Genomic DNA, 20,512 nt, shown 5'->3' on the forward strand with positions numbered 1-20,512 from the left:
GGCATGAGTAGGGGTGGGACAGATGTCCTGGGACCTTCCTCCTCTGGGCAGTGTGTGTTTATGGAGGTACCAAGTTGATGAGTGCTGCTAGGGTCCAGGGTTGCCAACTGGGAGTGCTATACAGCAAGTTTCAAAACAGAGGAAGCCAGGTCCTCGACTGGTGTCATGGTTCTCAAAACACAGGGCAGAGGCCACAGAAGTGCTGCCCCCCGTGCACGCCCCCACCCCGGCCTCCCAGGGTCCCCCATGGAGAGCCCTAGCTGGAAGCTTCTGGTGTGAGGTCTCCAGACCTGACAGAAGTCCTTGTTAGGCCGGATACAGAATCTCCCAGGGTGGACAGGGCAGAATCGTTCAGAAAAGGGAAAGAACAGGGCAGGAAGCAGGGAAGAAATCCTTCCTGCCTCTTTGCTTCTTTTCGATGCCGGCGTGTGCCAGGTCAGACCCTGAACCTCCTCTCTGCCTCTAGGAGCAGGAGTGCTTTGCTGTCTGTCTTCAGCATCCTCCTTCTCCTCCCCAGGTCCAGTGCAGCGAGTCCCCTCCCATCGCTCCAGGTGCCTAGGGTCCTGCTCTGCCCTATCCTGCATGAACCCTGCCCTCCAGGAGGTCTCCAGGTCACGATTCCTCCTCGTCTCCTTGGGATCTGTCTAGGGAAGGGGGTCGTCTGAATCCTTAAGACCAGTGAGGAGCCATCCCCGACACCTGCCTGGTGTTTGTACCTTTGGGTGGGTGTGTCTACATAGGTGCAGGTACAGAACTTCAGGATACAAGTTTTGCATCGAAGCAAGAGCCCTGGATTGATTTTATTCTGCATTTGGGAAAACATGTAAGGGTAGACATGTTAGCCAGGCATGGTGCTGCGTACCTGTGATCCCAGCATTCAAGAGGCTGAGGCAGGAGGATTGAAGGTTCAAGGAAAGCCTCAACAACATAGCAAAACTCTCAGCAACCTAGCAAGACCCTGTTTCAAAACAAAAAAATTAAAAGTGTTGAGCTGTGTACCTCAGAGGTAGAACATCCCTGGGTTCAATCCCTAGTACCCAAACAAGAGGGGGTAGATATGTTACAGCATGTTGTATATGCGTTTGTATGCACATTTTGTGGAACTGTTTGTGTTTCTGTGGATCTCTTTTGAGGAGTGAATAGTGAAGGTTGAGGTCCCACCTTTTGCAGGTGCTTGTGTGCCCCTAAATTTGAGGGATGTTACATGTCATTTGTGGAATGATGCACGTGCCCAAAGGTAGTGTGCACTGGCCACCTGTGTGCCTCTGAGATGTTGGCCACTTCTTTGCCTTGGGTGTTTCCGGCTAGCGCTGGCCTTGCTTTTGCTTGTTGGGGGGAGAGCTGGGCCTTTGAGCTCACAGTCCATTTGAGTGAGTCTAAGGATAGGAAGCAACCTCAGGGATCACAGCTTTTCCTCTTGCCCTTGCTGCCCGGCCAGATAGCCACAGTTGACTGAGGCTGGAGAATCCTTTAGGTGACTTTCATGATGGGGGCAAGGGTCAAGGCTAGCCTGGGAGTATTCTGGAGAAAATCATAACACAGACAACTGTCATGTATTGTGTGCTTGGACTATGCTGGCCGCTGTACTAAGATCTTTACATACATTATTTAAACCACACATATAATTTATAGAGTATTCCATTTTACAGATAAAGAAACTGAGATTGGGACCTTGTTTTTTGTACTGAGGATTAAACCCAGGGGTGCTCTACCTCTAAGCTCCACCCCCAGCACTATTTTATTTTTTATTCTGAAACAGGGCTTGCTAAGTTGCTGAGGCTGGCCTCAAACCTGTGATCTTCCTGACTAAGCTTTTCAAATACTGGGATTACAAGTGTTTGCCACCGTGCCCTGCTTTTGAGTCTGGAAAATTAAATAGCTTTTCCTGGGTCATATATCTTAAATAAATGATAAGATTGAAATTTGAGCCCAGGTCCTCTTGACTCTAAATTTTAAACTTCTTTCCCCATTGTGATCTACGGGTTGTGCTAGGAAAAGGAGAGGATGGGCCAAAATTCCCTTCAACCTGCATTTACCAAACAGAGCCTTTTGGCTTGTTAGAGATGAGCCTTCCTCTCATAAAAAGAACTTGCCCCTATGACCTTAAATTAAGGTCCCAAACTACTTGATAGAAAGGAAGAAGGGTGTTATAGTTAGATATAAAATGTCCCCTAAAGAGCTCACTTACTAATGTTTGGCGCTAATGTAATTGTGTCATGAGGGTTGTAGTCTCAGAAACGGATAAACCAATTGAAGTGGATTTACCTGGTGGTGCCCGGCAGGCCAGCAGGATGTGGCTGGCGGAGGTGGTCCCTGGGCGGCAGCCTTGAAGATCACATTTGGTTCCCCCTCTCCCTACTCTCTCTATTTGCTTCTGGCCTCCATGACGTGAGGAGCACAGCCCACGTGCTCTCCCTTCGCCTCCTGCCACCATGCCCAAAGATCTGCAGTCCCCAGCCTCATGGACTGAGAAAATAAATCTCCTTTCCTCTAAATTCTGTGGCCAGATCTATATATTATGGCTGCAAGAATGCTCACCGATACAAGGGGCAACTGAGGAAAATGGCCAGGCATTTGCCCAGAGGGGATGGAGAAACACTTCCGAGCTCGGGTGGAGTGAGAGAGTCTGCACCTGCTGTCCTTGGAGTCGTGTTGCTTGCATGCGAGGGTCCTGTGGCTTGCTCCTGTGGCTTCCAGGGGGCTGGCTTTGTGGGAGCCCTGGGGATCAGGATGCTGGAAGGGCACTCAGACAAGTGGCCATCGGTGCCCCTGGCTGCACGCCGCTGCTCCTGCCTGCGCTGGGAGGCCCTCTCATTCCCTTCTCTTCCAGATTGAAGTTGCAGGGGAAATGCATTATTTTTTCATTAAAATTTCATTTTGGAATGGATAGCCTTCAGAGATGTAATTAGCCACGTCTCCATTAGTGGTCTCTGGTGTTTGCAGGAATTTCTTGTCCTTTTTCCCCTCCATTTCACTCTTTCCATCCTCGTTACAATCTGGGTTGCAGCGCTTCTGCACTGCAGCCCTCCGTTTCTGGACTAACCATCTTCAAATCTAGAGAGGAATTCTAGCCAACTGCCCCTTCCCTCAGGGCTGTCGGAGCACAGACCCTGAGCCAGCAGGGGGCTTGAAGATGCCCACCACTGCCAACAGGACAGAGGCGGCAGCTCCACAGGATGCAGAGATGGTCTGGCTCGTGGCAAAGCTGGGCAGAGCTAGGAAGGTGCCTGGCTCCCTAGATAGCAGCTGAGCCATCCCAGGCACGGAACTTAGCTTCTCAGTGCTTCTGTTGCACTCATATGATGTTCATGGCTGACACTCACATTGGCAAAATACTTGGCTAGGGGAACATGGCAGGTGCTCAATAAAGGGCAGCTGTGGTTGGGATGTCCAGAGGCAAGAGGGGGCTTCCGGGAGTCAACTGAACAAACGTTATGGGCAGCAGGAAAGGCATGAACTGAGTGGGCCAGAGCTACTTGCTTGATGCTACTTAGGAGCCCAGGCTGGGGGCAGGTGGCAGCGAGAATCATGAGGGCTGTCCTGGGGGGCAGGACTGGGCAGGCTGGGGTAGGGAGTGCTCTCAGGAACTCAGTCTTAACTCAGCCCACGGCTCTTGTGTCCAGGAGGCCATCTATGGTACCCACAACAGCTGGCTGGGAGGTGCCCCCCAAATCCTAAAAGAGAGCTCTCAGCACAGCACTTAAGCCCTCAGTGCTCCAAGCAGCTCAGGGGGCTTCCAGGTGGCTCTTGCTCTGGGAACTCTACCTACCTCAGTGCTCAGAAGAGAGCTGTCCACACACCTTTCCTCTTCCTGCCCCCCTCACGCTGGAGACACATGATGTGTGGCCGTCCCCGGCACCATCAGAAATACCACGCTCTGCGGGGACAGGGGCAGAAAGCCGGATGCCAACAGTCTAAACTTATCCCGGCCCCCCACAGAGAGGGGCAAAGCGAAAAGTATAGCTTTAGCATAAAAGATCTTTGGCACTTGGCGATGAGATAAAGTCAGAGCACATGTGAATTATATTGAGAAGTGGAGTGCCCCAGACTCAGGCAGGCCTGCGGAGGTGTCCTTTGAAGGGGCTGACACCTGTTGGCAGGGATGTAGCCGCGTGGCATTTAAGAGTTGTGTCATGTCGCGTTGACAAGAAGGGAACTGGAGTCTACTGGGTTTCTATATTGGCTTTACCTGCTTTTATAAAAATCTGGTCCCTTAGGTACCTGGAGACACACAGAGAGGTAGACACCGACAGGCTCATGAGATCTTTGAACTTGGGCACGGATGTTACTACCCGCCTTGTGGAAGCCAGTGGTGTCTTGAGTCTATTCACAGGAGGGAACTTTCATGGTGATTTTTATGGGCAAGTCTCAGGCATTAGGAATAATTGTGGCGATGCTGAGGATAACCACGACTGCTGTGCCCTGGGAGCCTTTGTGCTCCTGGCCCACGCAGGGCTCTTTGCACACACCGCCTCATTCACTCTTCAGTTCTGGGAGGCATTTCCACCCCCGGCAGCACACTGAAGGATGCGGAGACTCAGGGGCAGAGGTGGTGTCAGGAGAACGACTTCTGTTACCGCCTCCAGGAAGGAGTCTCATTGTGTGGAGGACAGCAAACTCATTAACAATGCCTGCCGCCAGGAGCAGCAGTCTCCGGGCCAACCCACTCCAGGCTTGGCAGGTGCCGCCAGGAGACGCACCACTCACACGAACGAGCACTGGATGGAACGCCGCTTTGCTCGCACGGAGAAGGGACCAGACAAGATCGACTTCAAAAGTGGGCGTCCGTGCCCCAGGGCCAGGGGACCCAGGTTGCCACCCGCCCAGGGCAGTGCTGGTCTGTGGCACTCTTCTTGTGCTGGGGGGAAGGACCTGTTCCCTCCCCTCCTAGAAGAGAGAGATATAGTGGGGGGAGGGATTGGCCAGATGCCATATGATATATGAGCTTAGCACACAATGAGCCTGAAATGGGAATTGGTGTTCCTGGGTAAGTGATAAACCCCACATCAGCTGAGGGCTTCTTATCTCTTGGTAGGGAAGGGTTCAAGTCCAAAGCCACTTTTTGTTTTTGGTTCTGGGAATTGAACCCAAGGGACTTCTACCTCCAAGCTATATCCTTAGCCCTTAAAATTTTTTTTTTTTTTTAAATTTTGAAAGAGTTTCCTGGTAAGTTGCTGAGCGTCCGGCTAAGTGACTTTGGTTGACCTTGAACCTGCAATCCTTCTGTCTCAGCCTCCCAAGTACTGGGATTATAGGCATGCACCACCTTGCATTGCTCCAAGGCCACTTTCATGAGGTTGAGCAGGGGTGGAAGGACTGTGTGCATGAGGCTGCCCCCCAATCCCCCTGCAGCTGGGACCGAGGTTGAGGCTTAGAGGAGCAGGCTCTGGATTTGAACTCGGGCCCAGGATCCCAGGAGCTCTCACTGCGTGAGCAGCTCATATCTGAGGAACGGAGCTCCTCCTGAGGCACCTTCAAGGCTGCCCTCCCTCCTCACCAGCACAACCTCCCTCATGGGCTAATGGACAGACAGATTTGTCAGAGAAAAGAAGGGCCTGGTGGGTTTCTCTTGCCCAGGACTTCTTTAATGCAAACACCATGCACAATATTTTAAGCCCTGGGATTCTTATGCCCCGAAGAATCCCCATGTACACAAATTTAAAGCAGAAAGCTGCATTCCCACCAGAGAGAGAGGAAGAATAAGAGAAAAGTAAAAATCCCTTGAGCGATTATGTAAGGACCATTTAGCCCTGGAAAAATAAATGGACACGTGTAAATCCCTTTAAAAAAAGAGAGAGAGAGGGGGACGGAACTCTTTTTGCTTGAGCACAGCTCCTGCCATCCTGTTTGGATATTAAGCCTCCAAGTGTTTTCTGTGAGGCTTTTTAATATGACTAAACCGTGCTGGCTAATTGGGGAAGAAATAGGATCTCAAATTTGTACATCAGGCACCAGAGGTTAAAAGAAATTCAGTAAATGATCTTTGTCCACCACATTCATTTTATTTATCCATTTATTCATTTATTTTTGGTACTGGGGGCTGAATCCACAGGCATTCTACCTACCTCCTAGCTAGGCCCTCGACCCCCTTTTCATCTTTTATTTTTAAGCAAGGCCTCAGTAAGTTTCTGAGGCTGGCCTCCAACCTCCCATCCTCCTGTCTTAGCTTCCCAAGTACTGGGATTACAGTGTGTGCCACTGCACCCACCTCACTTCTTCCGTGTGTGTGTGTGTGTGTGTGTGTGTGTGTGTGTGTGTGTGTGTGGTACTGGGGATTGAACCCAGGGCCATTCAACCTCTGAGCTTCACCTCCAGCCTGATTTTTTTTTCTTTTGGTGGTACTGGGCGTGGAACCCAGGGGCTTTCTACCTCCGGCCTATACTCCCAGACCTTTTTTTAAAAAATATTTTATTTGGAAACAGGGTCTCACTAAGTTGCTGAGAGCCTCACTAAGTAGCTGAGGCTGGCTTCTAACCCGTGCGATCCTCCTGTCTCAGCCTCCCAAGCGTGGGGATTACAAGCGTGCGCCACCATGTCCGGCTTGTTCTTTATTTTGAAACAGGGTCTCGCCAAGTTGCAGAGAGCCTCACCAAGTAGCTGAGGCTGGCCGTGAACCCGCAATCTTCCTGCTCAGCCTCCCAAGTACTGGATTTACAAGTGTGCGGCATCATGCCCGGCTAGCTACTTTCGTTTTAGAAGCCATGTTGGACTTAGCACTCAGAACTTTCCATCTTCTGGCCTGATGCTCGTCTTCTCCCGGAAATTTCCAGCTAATCCTCTATCATCTTCATTGCTAGTACAGAGGAACAGAGGTATGAATCATCTAGAACAGTAAACACCCATACCTTGTCTCCTGCTCGGGGGCCTGTAGGCCTTGGAAACTTCTCACAGCCCTCAGAAGGAAACCATCCCGACAGGGAAGGAGTCCCATTAACTCCACTCCCTCCCAACTGAATACTGCGATGCTGTGCCCCACACCTCCCTTTCTGTAACGACCTAGGAGAGGCAGGATAAGGAAAAGAGGGGCTTAGCACCTTCCTGATTTGGGATGAGGCCGTGGGGAGGGGGTGATGACATGGCGCTGTAATTTAAGGGCCTTCTGCGTGCCCACAGAACAGTACCGTTGAATGAGACAACAAATTGTGTCCTCTGAAGACTTCCATATGGATGCTGATGCACTCTGTTAATAAGGACATGAAAGCCAGAGGCTGACCATATTCTGATTTCATGGCTGGGGAATCTATGGCTCAGAGAGAGGGGAACATCAAATTTGAGGTTAGAGTCCAAATTCCAGCTTCGAGCTCCTAATTCCAATTTCTTTGTCTTACTACTATCATCTGCTAATGACTAAGGACACTTCCCAGCCAGGTGGGACGTGTGTGAACTTAAGGTGGAGAACTGGGATGCTGGAGCCACAGGGAGCCAAGTCCTTGGACCCATCCAACACATACAGGAACCTCCAGTGGGCGTGGTGGTGCCTCACTATGATCCCGGTGATTGGGAGGCTGAGACAGGAGGATCACAGGTTTGAGGCCAACTTCAGCAGTTTAGCAGGACCCTGTTTCAAAATTAAAAGGCTGGAGGTGCTTTTTTTTATCAAGATAGCACCAAAGGCAAAGAAGGGAGTTCCTGCCCCTGCCAAAGCCGAAGCCAAGGCAAAGGCTTTGAAGGCCAAGAAGGCAGTGTTGAAAGGTGTCCACAGTCACAAAAAGAAGATCCGCACGTCACCAACCTTCCAGCCGTCCAATACACTGTTGGCTCCAGAGGCAACCCAGATACCCCAGGAGGAGCGTCCCAGGAGAAACAAACTTGACCACTACGCCATCAAGTTCCCCCTGACCACCAAATCAGGAAAGAAGATAGAAGACAACAGCACACTTGTGTTTATTGTGGACGTCAAGACCAACAAGCACCGGATCCAACAGACTGTGGAGAAGCTCTGACATGGACGTCACCAAGGTCAACACCCCGATCAGGCCTAGTGGAGAGAAGAAGGCATATATATGTTTCACTGGCTCCTGACTACGCTTTGGATGTTGCCAACAAAAGTGGGATCATCTAAACAGAGTCCAACAGGGTAATTCTAAATATAAGCATTTTACTATGTTTTTTTAAAAAAAGGCTGGGGGTGTAGCTCAGAGGTAGAATTCCTTGGGCTCGATCCCTAGCAACCCCCTCCAAAGACTATACAGACAGAGGTCTGAGCACCTATCAGGTGCCAGGCGGTGGTGGGATGGCTCTGGGACGGGCCAGCACAAAAGACTCTGACGTTGGCCTCGGCCACAAAGAACACAGAGCAAGAAGGGAGATGGGGCTCGAGTAAATCTCTGGAATGCACAGAGGGAAGTGAGATGGCAAGAGCGTATCACTTATTCTCATTCAATGCAATCAGTCATTCGCTTGGCTGTCAGAGCACCTGTCTTAAATTGGCCAAGATGTGGGTACTGTCTTGAGGCGTTCTGGATACTAGACAAGTAAAACTGATCTCTACCCCCAGCAGGTGCCGTTCAAACGCTAAATATGAGTCACCTGGGGAGACTTGTCAGAATACATTCCCAGGCCCCCAGCCCTGCCATACTGATTCTGAATCTTTGAAAGCGGACCTCTAAAAATCTGAGAGGTCTAGAGAGCCTCCAGGATTGACTACAGGTCTGATAAAATAAGCCAAGGGAGCTCCGAGATCAAGGGAGAGGCTTCATGGCCCACTTGTCCTAAGAAGCCCAGCACACAGTTATCAGCAGTTACCACCAGCCCAGCACACACTTATCCTGTGTTCTCTGAGCCCCTTGCATGTGCTACACGTAGCTTTTCTATGTGGGTGACGAGTAGGTTTCGTCCCTTGGCTCCTGTGTGGCTCGCCTCGAAGGTGAGCGTGTCCATGTTCCAGGGCATTGTGATGAGGGTTCCAGAGGCCTGTGACACCCAGCTGGCCGGCTCTATTCCAGTGTGGGAGGTCAGGACAGGCCCAGTTCTTTTCGGGAATGCAACTCATCTTCTAAAAGGAAGGTCACCTCCCCCTGCTAATCAAGCCTCACTAGGGTCTGCCAGTGAGCTCTGCGCGGGGGCTGCCCTGAAGACAGCCAACCGGGGCCATGACCACCCTCTCTCCTGAAAACAGCCTCTCTGCAAGGCAGTCAGCCTCCTTCATCCTGGTGTGTTCTTCCTCAGCTCCGAGTCCTCCTCCTCCTGCCTCTGGTTTGCTCTGGGGCCCTGTTGGGTGGAGCAGGGGACATTGGTCTTAACATCACTGTCATCAACAGGACGGAGACACCTATGTCTCTCTTCGCCTTATCTCCAAACCAGCGTTACTCTCTCCCCAGATGTGTCAGCTTAGCTTGCTGCCTCCACACTATAGCTCCAGGACAGCTGTAGTTTTAGGTTCACAAGTTTTTTCCTGAAAATGCCGGTAGATTTTCTTTGGTTGCTTTTTTGCCAACAATTTTGGTATTCTTCCACCAGGTGGCAGTAGTGCTTCGGTAAGTGGCTCCCAGCCCAGTTAATAAGATTTCTATTTATTCCTCAGAAGTCAGCCTCAGCCATAAAAATTCTCCACACACTATTTTTTCAAAATCATAATAACTAATTGTAACGACCACAGCCAATCGCAAGTCCCATTAATCAGAGCAATTATGAGAGTGATACATTAAAAATCGCAAAATGGGCACCTTGTTCTCTGAGCTTTAAATTCTGTTGCTTTATTGCACATTATCTGCCCAGGCCCAGATTTGAAATTTTTTTTATATCTTTTTTTCAGTTCTTTAAACTTAGTAAGAGCCAATAATGATTCAATAAGCTGTCACACCGCCCTTATTGTGTCCAGTGACTGTTCCAAGTGTCTTATTTATGGTCATTCTCATCACAAGCCTATGAGGAGGAGGATGCTATTATCCTCATTTTGTAATTAAGAACATTGAGGCACAGAGACTCGGTAACTTGCCAGCAGTCACACGGCTCTATTTAGAGCCAGGCAGTGGGCTGGGAAGTCCAGCTCACAAGGCAGTGATTCTTCAAGTGTGGCGATGATCACTGATGACTGGGGCAGTGTCTGCGCCACTGGGCATCAGGAACCTGCTTCCCAAGGGTAGGCCACTGTCAATCTTCTTTGTGCCTTCTTGGTCCCCTCTGTCCTCCCTTGGTGCAGAAGATGGAGCACTAATGAGTTATTAAGAAATGTGGTTCTCAGCTGAGCATAGTGGCACACACTTGTAATCCTAGTACTTAGGAGTCTGAGACAGGAGGATCAAAGGTTGGCAGCTAGCCTCAGCAACTTATTAAGGCCCTCTATAACTTACTGAGAACTTGTTTCAAAATAAAAACTAAAAGAGGGCTGGTGGTGTAGCTCAAAGGTAAAATGCCCCTGGATTCCACCCTCAAGATTAAAAAAAGAAGAAGAAGAATGTGGTTTTCAATCCAACCCCATCAAACACATATTAATGTGTTTGTGGAGGGTTAATGGGATTATCTCTCTCTGGAGCCCACTGGCTCTCATCTCAAACTTTTTCAATCAGAACCTGCAGTTAGGAAGAACCGTAATGTAGCATGGTGGTACACACCTGTAATCCCAGTACTTGGGAAGCTAAGACAGAAAGATCACAGGACAGCCTCAGCGAGCAGTGAAACTCTCATCAACCTAACAAGACACTGTTTTAAAATAAATTAAATAGGGCTACAAGTATATTTCAGGGATAGAATACTCCTGGGTTCAATCACCAGTACTACATTAAAAAAGCCCTTACATGATTTGTATATTTTATATATATATTTCATGGTGCTAGGGATCGAACTCTGGGACATTCTACCTCCAACCTACACCTCGGCCCTACTTTTTATTGTTTATTTTGAAACAGGGTCTCACTAAATTGCAGAGGGACTCACTAAGTAGCTGAGGCTGGCTGCAAACCTGTGCTCCTCCTGTCCCAGCCTCCCCAGTACTGGGATTACCAGCATGCACCACCGTGCCGGGCTTTGTATGCATGTTTAATTGTGAGCCACACATGTGTGTACATATTCAGGTATCAAGAGGCTGGTGTCGGGACCAACAAGGCTGGGATCAGAGCCTGCTGTGAGGCAAGGCCGGTCCTGGGGCCTCCGAGACCATGATTGGAGCCTGCCAAGGGGTGAGGCCAGTATCGGGGTCAGTGAGGCGGGGATCAGAGCCTGCAGTGAGACAGGACCATTGCTGGGGCCTTGGAGGCAGAGATTGGAGCCTGCAGAGGGGTGAAGTTGGTGCTGGGGCCAGTGAGGCCGGGATCGGAGTTTGCCGTGAGGCAAGGCCGGTGCCGGAGCCTCGGAGGCTGGGATCGGAGCCTGCCGAGGGGGGAGGCCAGTGCTGGGGCCTCAGAGGATGAGATCGGAGCCTGCCACACGATGAGGCTGGTACTGGGGTCAGCAAGGCCAGGATCGGTGCCTGCCATTTGGTGAGGCTGTAGCTGGAGCCAGCGAGGCCGAGATAGGAGCTAGCCTAAAGACAAGGCCAGTGCTGGGGCCCCCGAGGCTGGGATCGGAGCCTGTACTGGAGCCAGCGAGGTCGGAAGCAGAGTCTACTGGGTGGCCAGGCTGGTGCCGGAGCCTTCAAGAGTGGGATTGGAACTTGCAAAGCGGCATACACAAAGAAATATCACAGAAAAAAAAAATCGGATGCTCTCCCTAATATGCAAAACTAGGAAGAAATGGGTAATGGGAGGGAATCTAATGAAAGAAGGGGCCCTATGGAGGAGCAATTAAGGTGACCAATCAGAGGGGATGGGATGGGGGAAGATGGAATCTCTTTAAACCACATGATGTACATAAATAAATATATAAATATTAAACACTAAATCAAGCATGGGATTGAGGGAGAGGGAGGGAGTAGGATGGGGATTGGATAAAGGTTGATTGGATGATGTGTACTTGGATATCCTAATAAGTCTTGTAGCCCATTGTGATGTTTGACTACAATGCACCAATAAGAATATACTAAAAAAAAAAAAATAGAGCAGGGGGTGTAGCTCGGAGGTCGAATGCCCCTGGGTTCCATCCCCAGACCCGAAAAAAAAAAAAGGAAAACGATAATCACGGTTGGCTTTTTGCTTTTTGTTTTGCTATTTTCCCCCCCCCCTGATACTGGTTATTGAACCTATGGGTACTTTATCACCAAGCTACATCCCCAGCCCATCTTATTTTTAATTTTATTTAGAGACTGAGCAGAGTATCTCTAAGTTGCCCAGGCTGGCCCAGAACTTGTGATCCTCCTGCCTCAGCCTCCTTGAGCCACTGGAATAGAGACACATCACTGTGCCCAACTGTCGCTTCTTTTTAATGATAGAGTTTTTTGGAGCTTGTTTTCAGTCGTTTTTCTGAAAATTTTATGGTGATTAATGAACTCTTAAGAATTTATGCGATATAGTTTTATCATCTCTGTGGTAGAGTTTTTATATAACAGAGCCCATTGACAGGAAGCACGACGAGTGCTACGGTGGTTCTGTAGAGTACAGTACGTAGCCTGCTTTTTTGTGTTAACATTTGTATTTTTCCAGATTATTATTCATCCTTTGTAAACATCTATTTATATGCCTCACAATATTCTGTTGAGTACATAAACCACAGTTTACTTAACTATTCCCTATTGCAGTGCATTTAGAGTGCTTGCATTTTTCATGTTGGTAAGTGATGTGCAGTGAAACTTATTGTGCATACAGGATGTTTTTTCTACTTATTTTCAGTAATTTCCTCATGAGTCAGAAGCTGTGAGCTTTGATGCCTATTGAAAAGTCCAGAGCATATCATTTTTAAAAAATCACTTGAAATTAAAAGAAAAGCCAAGGTCCCCTAACGGAGGGCTGAATGGGTATCCTTCCCAGGCGAAGAGAAAACCTCCCATTGATAAGACAGAATGGGAAAGCTTCTTCGACGAGAACGGTCACTTGGCCAAGTCGCGGGACTTCATTTGCGTCAACATCCTGGAGAGGGTAGGCTCCCCGGGCTACCCTTGGCCTTGCCCCGGAGCTGGGGGTGCGGATGGGGGGTTAGGCTTGGCGTCGGGCAGAGGCTCTGGCAAGCATCTGTCGGGCCACTGCCTGCCTCCCGCCCGCAGGGCCTGCACCCCTTCGTAAGGACAGAGGCCTGGAAGTTCCTCACCGGCTACTACTCATGGCAGAGTTCCCACGACGAGCGGCTCACGGTGGACAGCATGAGGAGGTAGAATGTTCCAGATCCTCTGTCAGAGCGTGGGTGGTGCTGCAGGTGGCGAGGGGCACCTGCATTCGGCCTACACATTCAGTCTTCTCCCCCCAAGGACTTCTGGTTCTGGTGGGCGCTCCCCACCCCGGCCCCACAGGCGGCAGGTGTAGCTGGGCCTGTGCCCGTGACGCCCACACCCAGCCGCGCTGGCCAGCTCTCCATCCCTGGCCTGGCTTGACCCCAGCAACTCCTCTTACACCCCTGGACCCCGAATCCCATCCTTCCTGAGAGCGAGCCTGTGCTTCCTATCTCTGAAGTGGCCCTGGACCACTCCTCTCACCCTCTTCCTTGGGCCTGACCCCACTTGCCTCCCTGTGCCCCACTCCCATGGCTGGGCTGCCTCCTCCTGGGTCTAGGATTCCACTGTGCTGCCCAAGCCCACATCCCCGGTGCCCAGGGGGAGGTTTACAAACGTCTCCAGCAGTATAACTGGTAACATTTTGCATCGTACATCAGCTCTTCCAAAGCCCTCCCTCGCCCTGGCTCCCCATCCTAGAACCTCACTTTCCCCTCCATGCGCTCCCCCAACCCACCCTCCCCCAGCACAGCTGCATTTGCGCTCCCCTCTGCTCCTGGTTCTCTTTCCCCTCTGCCCATACTGGCTCCCATCACCTGCCTATTGGAACCCCATCCTTCCTCCAAGACCCAGATGGAACCTCCTCTGAGAAGCCCTTCCAGGCCTTCCAAGGGAGCGGGATGAGGCACTGTGGCAACATGTGTGTGCTAAACTTGGATTTGGAAGCTGGGTTCAAATTCTGGCAGAATCATTTACATCCTGGGTGAACTTGTCTGTGAACTTTGCCACTGAAGTCTCAGTCTAGAAAATGGGGTTAATAATCCCTTCCATTCATAGCTGGAAGGACTTGATTAGAAAAATACAGTCACCCTGCACAGGCATGAATGGCTAGCTTTTATGGTTTGGGTAGGAACGCTTCCTCCCTGAAGTCAGAGGCTATAGGCTTGCGTGTCTATGACCTTGGGCGCTCAGCCCTGAAGCAGGGAGAGTGGGGCACGCCTCTTCTCTACCAGGCTGAGAGCCAAGGAAGGCAGAGTCCCCGATCCACCTCTGTCTCCAATGCACTCTGGGCCTTGCCTATCCATGGATGGTCCAGGACACACTGGCTGAGTTGGGTGGGTGGACTCCGCAGAGGCGTTTAGCTTAAGTTGGACTCATCTGTCTGGGGCCCAGAAAAAAGACACAAGCAGGGGCCAGCCAGAGAACAATCCAGGGCAGGGAGGGATATAAGGGCCTGGCTTGGAGCTCAGGGAGGCCCGAGAGCCCTGAGAAGAGCCGCCTGCACCAGGAACCCAGAGGCTGCCAACAATAGACAGCCCTTCTCTCACACTGTTGGAGGCTGGAGCCCAAATCCCGGTACTGGCTTCCTCCAAGGGCTCAGGGAGAGAATCCCCAGCCAGCCCCCAGCATCTGGTGGCTCCAGGCAGTCCCTGGCTTGTGGCTACCCATTCCAACCTCTGTCTGCATGGCCACAGGACCTTTCTCTCTATGCGTCTCTTATAAGGACACTTGGGGTTGGATTTGGGATCCATCTGGAAAAAATCCAGGATGATCTCATCTGAGATCCTTAAATTAATCATATCTGCAAAGGCCCCTTTTTTTCAAATAAGGTCACCTTCAGAGGTCTGGGGCTTAGAAAGCAGGCATATCTATTTGGAGACCTCCAGCCAGCCCAGGGCACCGACATTCTACTGATGAACGTCATCATCGTTAATCCTTGAAATTCTGTGGCATAGGTGCTGGTATTATCCCCATTCTCCAGATGGAGAAACTGAGGCTCGGGGAGACAAAGCAACACCCCCAGGTCTTGACCCCCGCTGCTGACACCCAGTTAATAAACCGGGAGGCTAGGGCGCAGGGGGGGAGGCTGGACCATCTCCATGGTGTGCCCCAAGGGCACGTCAGAGATGCCTTAGCCGCAGGGGCTGAGGTGAAGGAAAGCACCACAGGTTGGAGAGAGGCGGGCGAGGCAGCCGCGTCCCCACCTTGAACCCGACAGCTCTTGCTGCTTTGAGCTCTCCACGGAAATGGGATGGTCACCATTGTTCAGCCTCCGTTCTGTTCTCGCAGGAAGAACTATAACACCTTATGCCAGATGTATGAAAAGATTCAGCCCCTCCTGGAGAATTTGCACCGGAACTTCACAGAAACTCAGAACCTTATTGGTGAGCGGTGTGGGCGGGAGGGCCGGGCAGATGGGAGGCCCGAGGCCATCCCTGCTGGCATCTCCGCCAGGAATGGATGGTTCCCAGAGTCCTAGGAGCTGCTTCGATTTGTGCCATGAATTTTCCCAGCCAAACCTTGGCTAATCCACCCACGAGTCTCTATGGTGCCCGAGATGCCTGATGCCGAGTTTCCCAGCCATGGGCTGTCTCCCTCTCCTCTTCCGCCAGCCTTGGACTAGGTTGCGCTCCAGCGCGTGGGAGGGGGCTGCCGGCAGAGGGTGCGGGCTGGCCAGAGCTTTGGAGTGAGGAGAACCCCAGACAGCTGGGGAGTTGGGCGGCTCCTCCCCAGCATGTTCTAACGGGCCCTCCTGGGGCCGGGGATAAACCGGAGGTGATCTGGTGCCACCTACCTGTCCCTCGCCCCCAACCCAGCACAAGACATCCGGAAACTCTGCGACAAGGACCCCCTGGGCAACATTCTCATCAGTAAGAAGCGGCTGGAGAAGATCCTGCTCCTGAGTTACGTCTGCAACACCCAGGCAGGTGCGCAGGGGGCCGCACCCCCCTTCCGGGCCTTCCCGGGCCTCGGCCCCCATCTCACGCGCCCTCCCCTCCGCAGAGTACCAGCAGGGCTTCCACGAGATGGTGATGCTTTTCCAGCTGATGGTGGAGCATGACCATGAGACCTTCTGGCTCTTCCAGTTCTTCCTGCAGAAAACGGTGAGGACAGAGCTGGAGCTCAGGGACTCTCCTGGTCCCCTCCCAGAACAACCATCTGAGGTCTGGGGCCGCTGCCACTCCCCCCAGCCCCAGGTGGCCCTCTAGAGGTAGAGGGACCTGGGGGTGTTCCAGAGGGGTGGAAGAAGGGGATGCTCTGGGTCCAGCTTGCATAGGAACCATGAGAGTGTGGCTGAGCTGGGTCTGGTGGTGCATACCTGTAATCCCAGTGCTTGGGAAGCTGAGACAGGAGGACCGCAGATTCGAGACCAGCCTCGGCAACTTAGTGAGCCCCTCAGCAACTTTAGGTCCTGTTTCAAAAACTTTTAAGAAAAGCCAGTCATAGTGGCCACACCTGTAATTACAGTACTTGGGAGGCTGAGACAGGAGGATTACAGGTTCGAGGACAGCCTTACCAATGAAACGGGACTCTTGACAACTTAGCGAGATCTTGTTTCAACATAAAAAAAAATTTAAAAGGGCCAGGGGGTGTAACCTGGAGGTAGAATGAATACCCCTGAGTTCAATTCTCAGTATAAAAATTTTTAAAAGAAACTTGGGTGTGGTGATGCACAGCTATAATCTCAGTACTTGGGAGGCTGATACAGGAGGATTGTAGATTTAAGACCAACCTCAACCACTTAGTGAGACTCTCAGCAACCTAGTGAGACCCTGTTTCAAAACAACAACAAAAATAAAATAAAATAAAAAGGGCTTAGGCTTTCACTCAGAGGTAGAATGTCCCTGGGTTCAATCCCTACTACCACATACACACACAAAAAAATAAAAATTTATAAAAGGGCTGGATATAGGTGTAGCTTGGAGGTAGAATGCCCCTGTATGGAAAGAAAAAAGGAAGGAAGGAAGGAAGGAAGGAAGGAAGGAAGGAAGGAAGGAAGGAAGGATGGATATGGCTGCCCAGTGACAATACCCTCTCCTGTTATTCCCCTCCCCAAACTTGGCTCTGCTCCCTGCCAATCTTCTGTGGCTCCTCGGGGCCTCCAGAATAAAACCCAGCATCTTTAGTGAGGCATTCAAGGCCTCCTCTCTGGTCTTGCCTCCCACTCTCCCTGCACATGACCTGCACTCCAGATGCTGGGTCTAGATTAAGGGCTCTGACGGTTCTGCTGCCTGGCCAGCCCTGGAAGCCTTTCCTCATGACCTGAGAGGCTGCCCCCCCACACAACAAGGCACCCAGTGCTCTTTCCTTGAACCTGTTGGTCCTCACCCAACAGTATGTGTGGGGGAACCACCGGCCTCACTAGCAACACCTCTGTACACACATACACAGCAAGATGCTCACACCCACATACGCAGACACCCAGGGATCACTCATATACAAACAGGCACACCTGCAAACACACACACACACACACACACACACACACACACACACACACACACACACGTTCCTGCAGAGGCAGGGTATCCCGAGCCAAACACACATAAATACCCCTAGAGTTGGAGCTGTGAGAGGCAGGGCAAGGAGGACTCAGTTTCCCTCCCTGGCATGCGCCTTGTGCAGGAACACAGCTGTGTGATCAACATTGGGGTGGCCAAGAACCTAGACATGCTCAACATCCTGATTGCCTTCCTGGACCCTGTGTTTGCTGAGCACCTAAGTGAGTGTCCCCACCTCCTGCCTCCTTGCACCCCACAGGGCGGGCACTGGGGGGGCAGGACCAACGACGGGAGCCGTCCTCAGCTGTGGGAGGTGGCAGGCTCACGGGGCCAGGCCCTGGGAGGAGACATGAGCTGGAGGGCTTGGGGTCTGCCCTGTTGATCAGCCCCAGACATTGCCCAGGGGCTGTGGGAAGTCGCAGCGGGGTTTTAAGGCTCCCGAGCCTGCCGGCCCAGCCTGGTCTGTGTGTATTGGCCTCAACCTGCGCGCTGTCCCGCTTCCCCTGGCCGCAGCCTCTCAGGCTGGCACCACTTCTCTCCTGCAGAAGGGAAGGGCGCGGGGGCCGTGCAGGCCCTCTTCCCCTGGTTCTGCCTCTGCTTCCAGCGCGCCTTCAAGTCCTTCGATGACGTCTGGAGGCTCTGGGAGGTGAGGAGCTCAATTAGGGACATGCTGGGCGGGCTCTGCCCTGTCATTCCTGGCTTTGGGTGGAGCTTCATGGCTCGGGGTTTTACTAGCCAGGAGCCCTGTTCCCTCCCACCTGCGTAGAGCTAGCTGGGGCCTAAGTTTGCGGGTCTGTTCACCCAGAGCCCCCAGGCGGGGGCCCCGGGCCTGTGGTGGGAGCCTGGTCCTGCTGCCCAGCTGTCTCTCCACTCTCATCCCCCAGCTGCCCTCTCAGCCTTCCCTCACCAGAGCATCGGCAGGCCCCAAGGACACCCAGTCCTCTGAGCTCCGTCAGGGATGAAGCTCCCTGGGAACTCACCTCCACCTGTCACCGCCCTGCGGGTGACTGCCACCCCCTGTAGGATCCAGCCCAGCCGTCAGCCTGGCACTCGGGGCCCCATGAGTAACTCCTGCCTGACCAGCCTGTCCCTCGCCTGTTGGTCTCCCTGCCCAAGTCCATGAGCCCCCAGGCTTTGATGACACCCCCAGCTTCTTGAGTTCCTGTCAACTCTCGCTTTGCCAAAACTCCACTCCACTGCTGCAAGGTCCTATCTTCTCCCCACTCCCCTTCCTCTCCCTAATGGATTCCCCGAGGCCTTTGCCTCTGAGCTGCCGCCCCTCCCCCAGGCCGGCTCAAGGCCTGGGCCAGCTATGCGGCCTGCACTTGAGTGTGAGTGAGCAAGGGGCTGCCAGGCCAGGAGAGGCCTCCCGGCTGAGGCTGAGCGCCCTCCGCCGCAGGTTCTCCTGACAGGGAAGCCCTGCAGGAACTTCCAGGTGCTGGTGGCCTACAGCATGCTGCAGATGGTGCGGGAGCAGGCCCTGCTGGAGAGCATGAGCGGCGACGCCATCCTCCTGGTGAGCGCACCCTCGGCCGCACCCGCACCCCAGCCCTGGATGCCCCCCCACCTACCGCGGCCAAAGGACCTCTGTTCTTGCATCCAAGCAGGAACCGTGAAGAGAGCTGACCCACTCAGGGATTCTAATAGACTAGCTGGAGCCTGTAATCCCAGTACTTAGGAGGCTGCGACAGGAAGATGGCAGGCTTGAGGCTAGCTAGCCTCAGCGACTTAAACCCTCAGCAACTTAGTGAGATTTTTGTAGCTCAATGATAGAATGTAGGAAAATAAAATCCCATTTAGGCCTCACGACAAGCTTAACACAGAGGTGCTATAACCACCTCATCATCTCTAGTTAGCATGAGAGGAAACTGAGGCCCAGCATGGTTTAGCCTCTCCTACCTCACAGTTAACCCCCGGCTCTGGGACACTTCTGTGGCCAAAGGACCGAGAGGTTTCCAACATTTGTAAAAAGAACCTTAGCTGGCATCCCAGTATAAACCAGGTCTTCCTCAGAAGTGCCTGACACCTGGTGGAACCCAGAACTCCCCAGAGCCCAGCCCAAGAGCCACGTGTACCACCCTTCCAAAACGTGCCGTCACCGAGCACAGGGTGACGTGCCGCCCCCCACGTGCCCGCATCTCTCTGCACAGGCCTGCAACAACCTCATTGACCTTGACGCTGACGAGCTGATCTCCACTGCCTGCGTGGTGTATGCTGAGCTCATCCAGAAGGATGTAAGTTGCCCCTCCCCCTCCTCCGAGAAGCCTTCCCTCATCTGCAAGCCCAGCCGTGGCGGTCACACTCAGCCCTGGAGACATGTTCTGTGCCACCACCCCGTGGAGTTGCTGGTCACGGTCCCCTCACGGCTCCCATGTGTGGCTCTACCTCCTCGGACAGATCATGCTCCCCAAGATCATAGCCTCTTCCCCCACGCTGGGTCTGGGCCCAGGCCCGGGCACCCAGGGACTCAGGAGGATGCAGACCAGTATCTGTCTGCTCATGGCGCTGGAACTCTCCTGCCCAGGTCCCTCAGCCCCTGAAGGATTTCTTTCTGTGACGATGCCAGCACCACAGACAGGTGGTTCTTCAGCCGGGAGATCAGGATCAAGTCCGCTGGGGTGTCGCGGTGAGGGATCATGTAACACAATACAAACTAATGGTTTACGGTGGGTAGTATGTCTCCTTTTGCCTTGGAAGTGTGTGTGTGTGTGTGTGTGTGTGTGTAGAACATGAGAGCCAAGATAAACTTGTACGTTAAGAAGAGAGGCAGCCAGGCACAAAGGCACATACCTATGATCCTAGTACTCAGGAGGCTGAGACAGGAGGAACTCAGGTTTCGGGCCAGCCTCAGCCACTTAATGAGACTCTCAGCTACACAGAGACCCTATTTCAAAAATAATTTAGAAAAAAGTAGCTAGGCGTGGTGGCGCACGCTTGTAATCCCAGCATTCAGGAGGCTGAGATAGGAGGATCGCAGTTCATGGCCAGCCTCAGC

General features: G+C 52.3%; 1 protein-coding gene and 1 pseudogene across 3 annotated transcripts; both read left to right on the forward strand.

Moving 5' to 3' along the window:
- Positions 1–2,383: 2,383 nt before the first annotated feature.
- Positions 2,384–8,062, forward strand: LOC308260357 (large ribosomal subunit protein uL23-like; annotated as a pseudogene). Its single transcript has 3 exons — positions 2,384–2,388; positions 4,587–4,777; positions 7,606–8,062. The product of its transcript is annotated as a large ribosomal subunit protein uL23-like (transcript).
- A 1,030-nt stretch (positions 8,063–9,092) lies between these two features.
- TBC1D21 (TBC1 domain family member 21) lies at positions 9,093–20,074 on the forward strand (the record flags this gene model as incomplete). 2 transcript variants are annotated; one of them, XM_080692534.1, is made up of 11 exons in its annotated part: positions 9,093–9,152; positions 12,840–12,947; positions 13,073–13,176; positions 15,305–15,399; positions 15,832–15,942; positions 16,019–16,119; positions 17,642–17,738; positions 18,063–18,163; positions 18,917–19,033; positions 19,668–19,751; positions 20,042–20,074. In XM_080692534.1, the coding sequence occupies 11 exons, from the start codon at positions 9,093–9,095 to the stop codon at positions 20,072–20,074; spliced, it is 1,011 nt and encodes a 336-aa protein (XP_080548660.1). The 2 variants fall into 2 exon arrangements, with proteins under 2 accessions (XP_080548660.1, XP_080548661.1); XM_080692535.1 differs by lacking the exon at positions 12,840–12,947.
- Between the last annotated feature and the right edge of the window lie 438 nt (positions 20,075–20,512).

Source organism: Muscardinus avellanarius (genome assembly GCF_963383645.1).
Source record: "Muscardinus avellanarius genome assembly, chromosome: 3".
NCBI classification, from domain to species: domain Eukaryota; kingdom Metazoa; phylum Chordata; class Mammalia; order Rodentia; family Gliridae; genus Muscardinus; species Muscardinus avellanarius.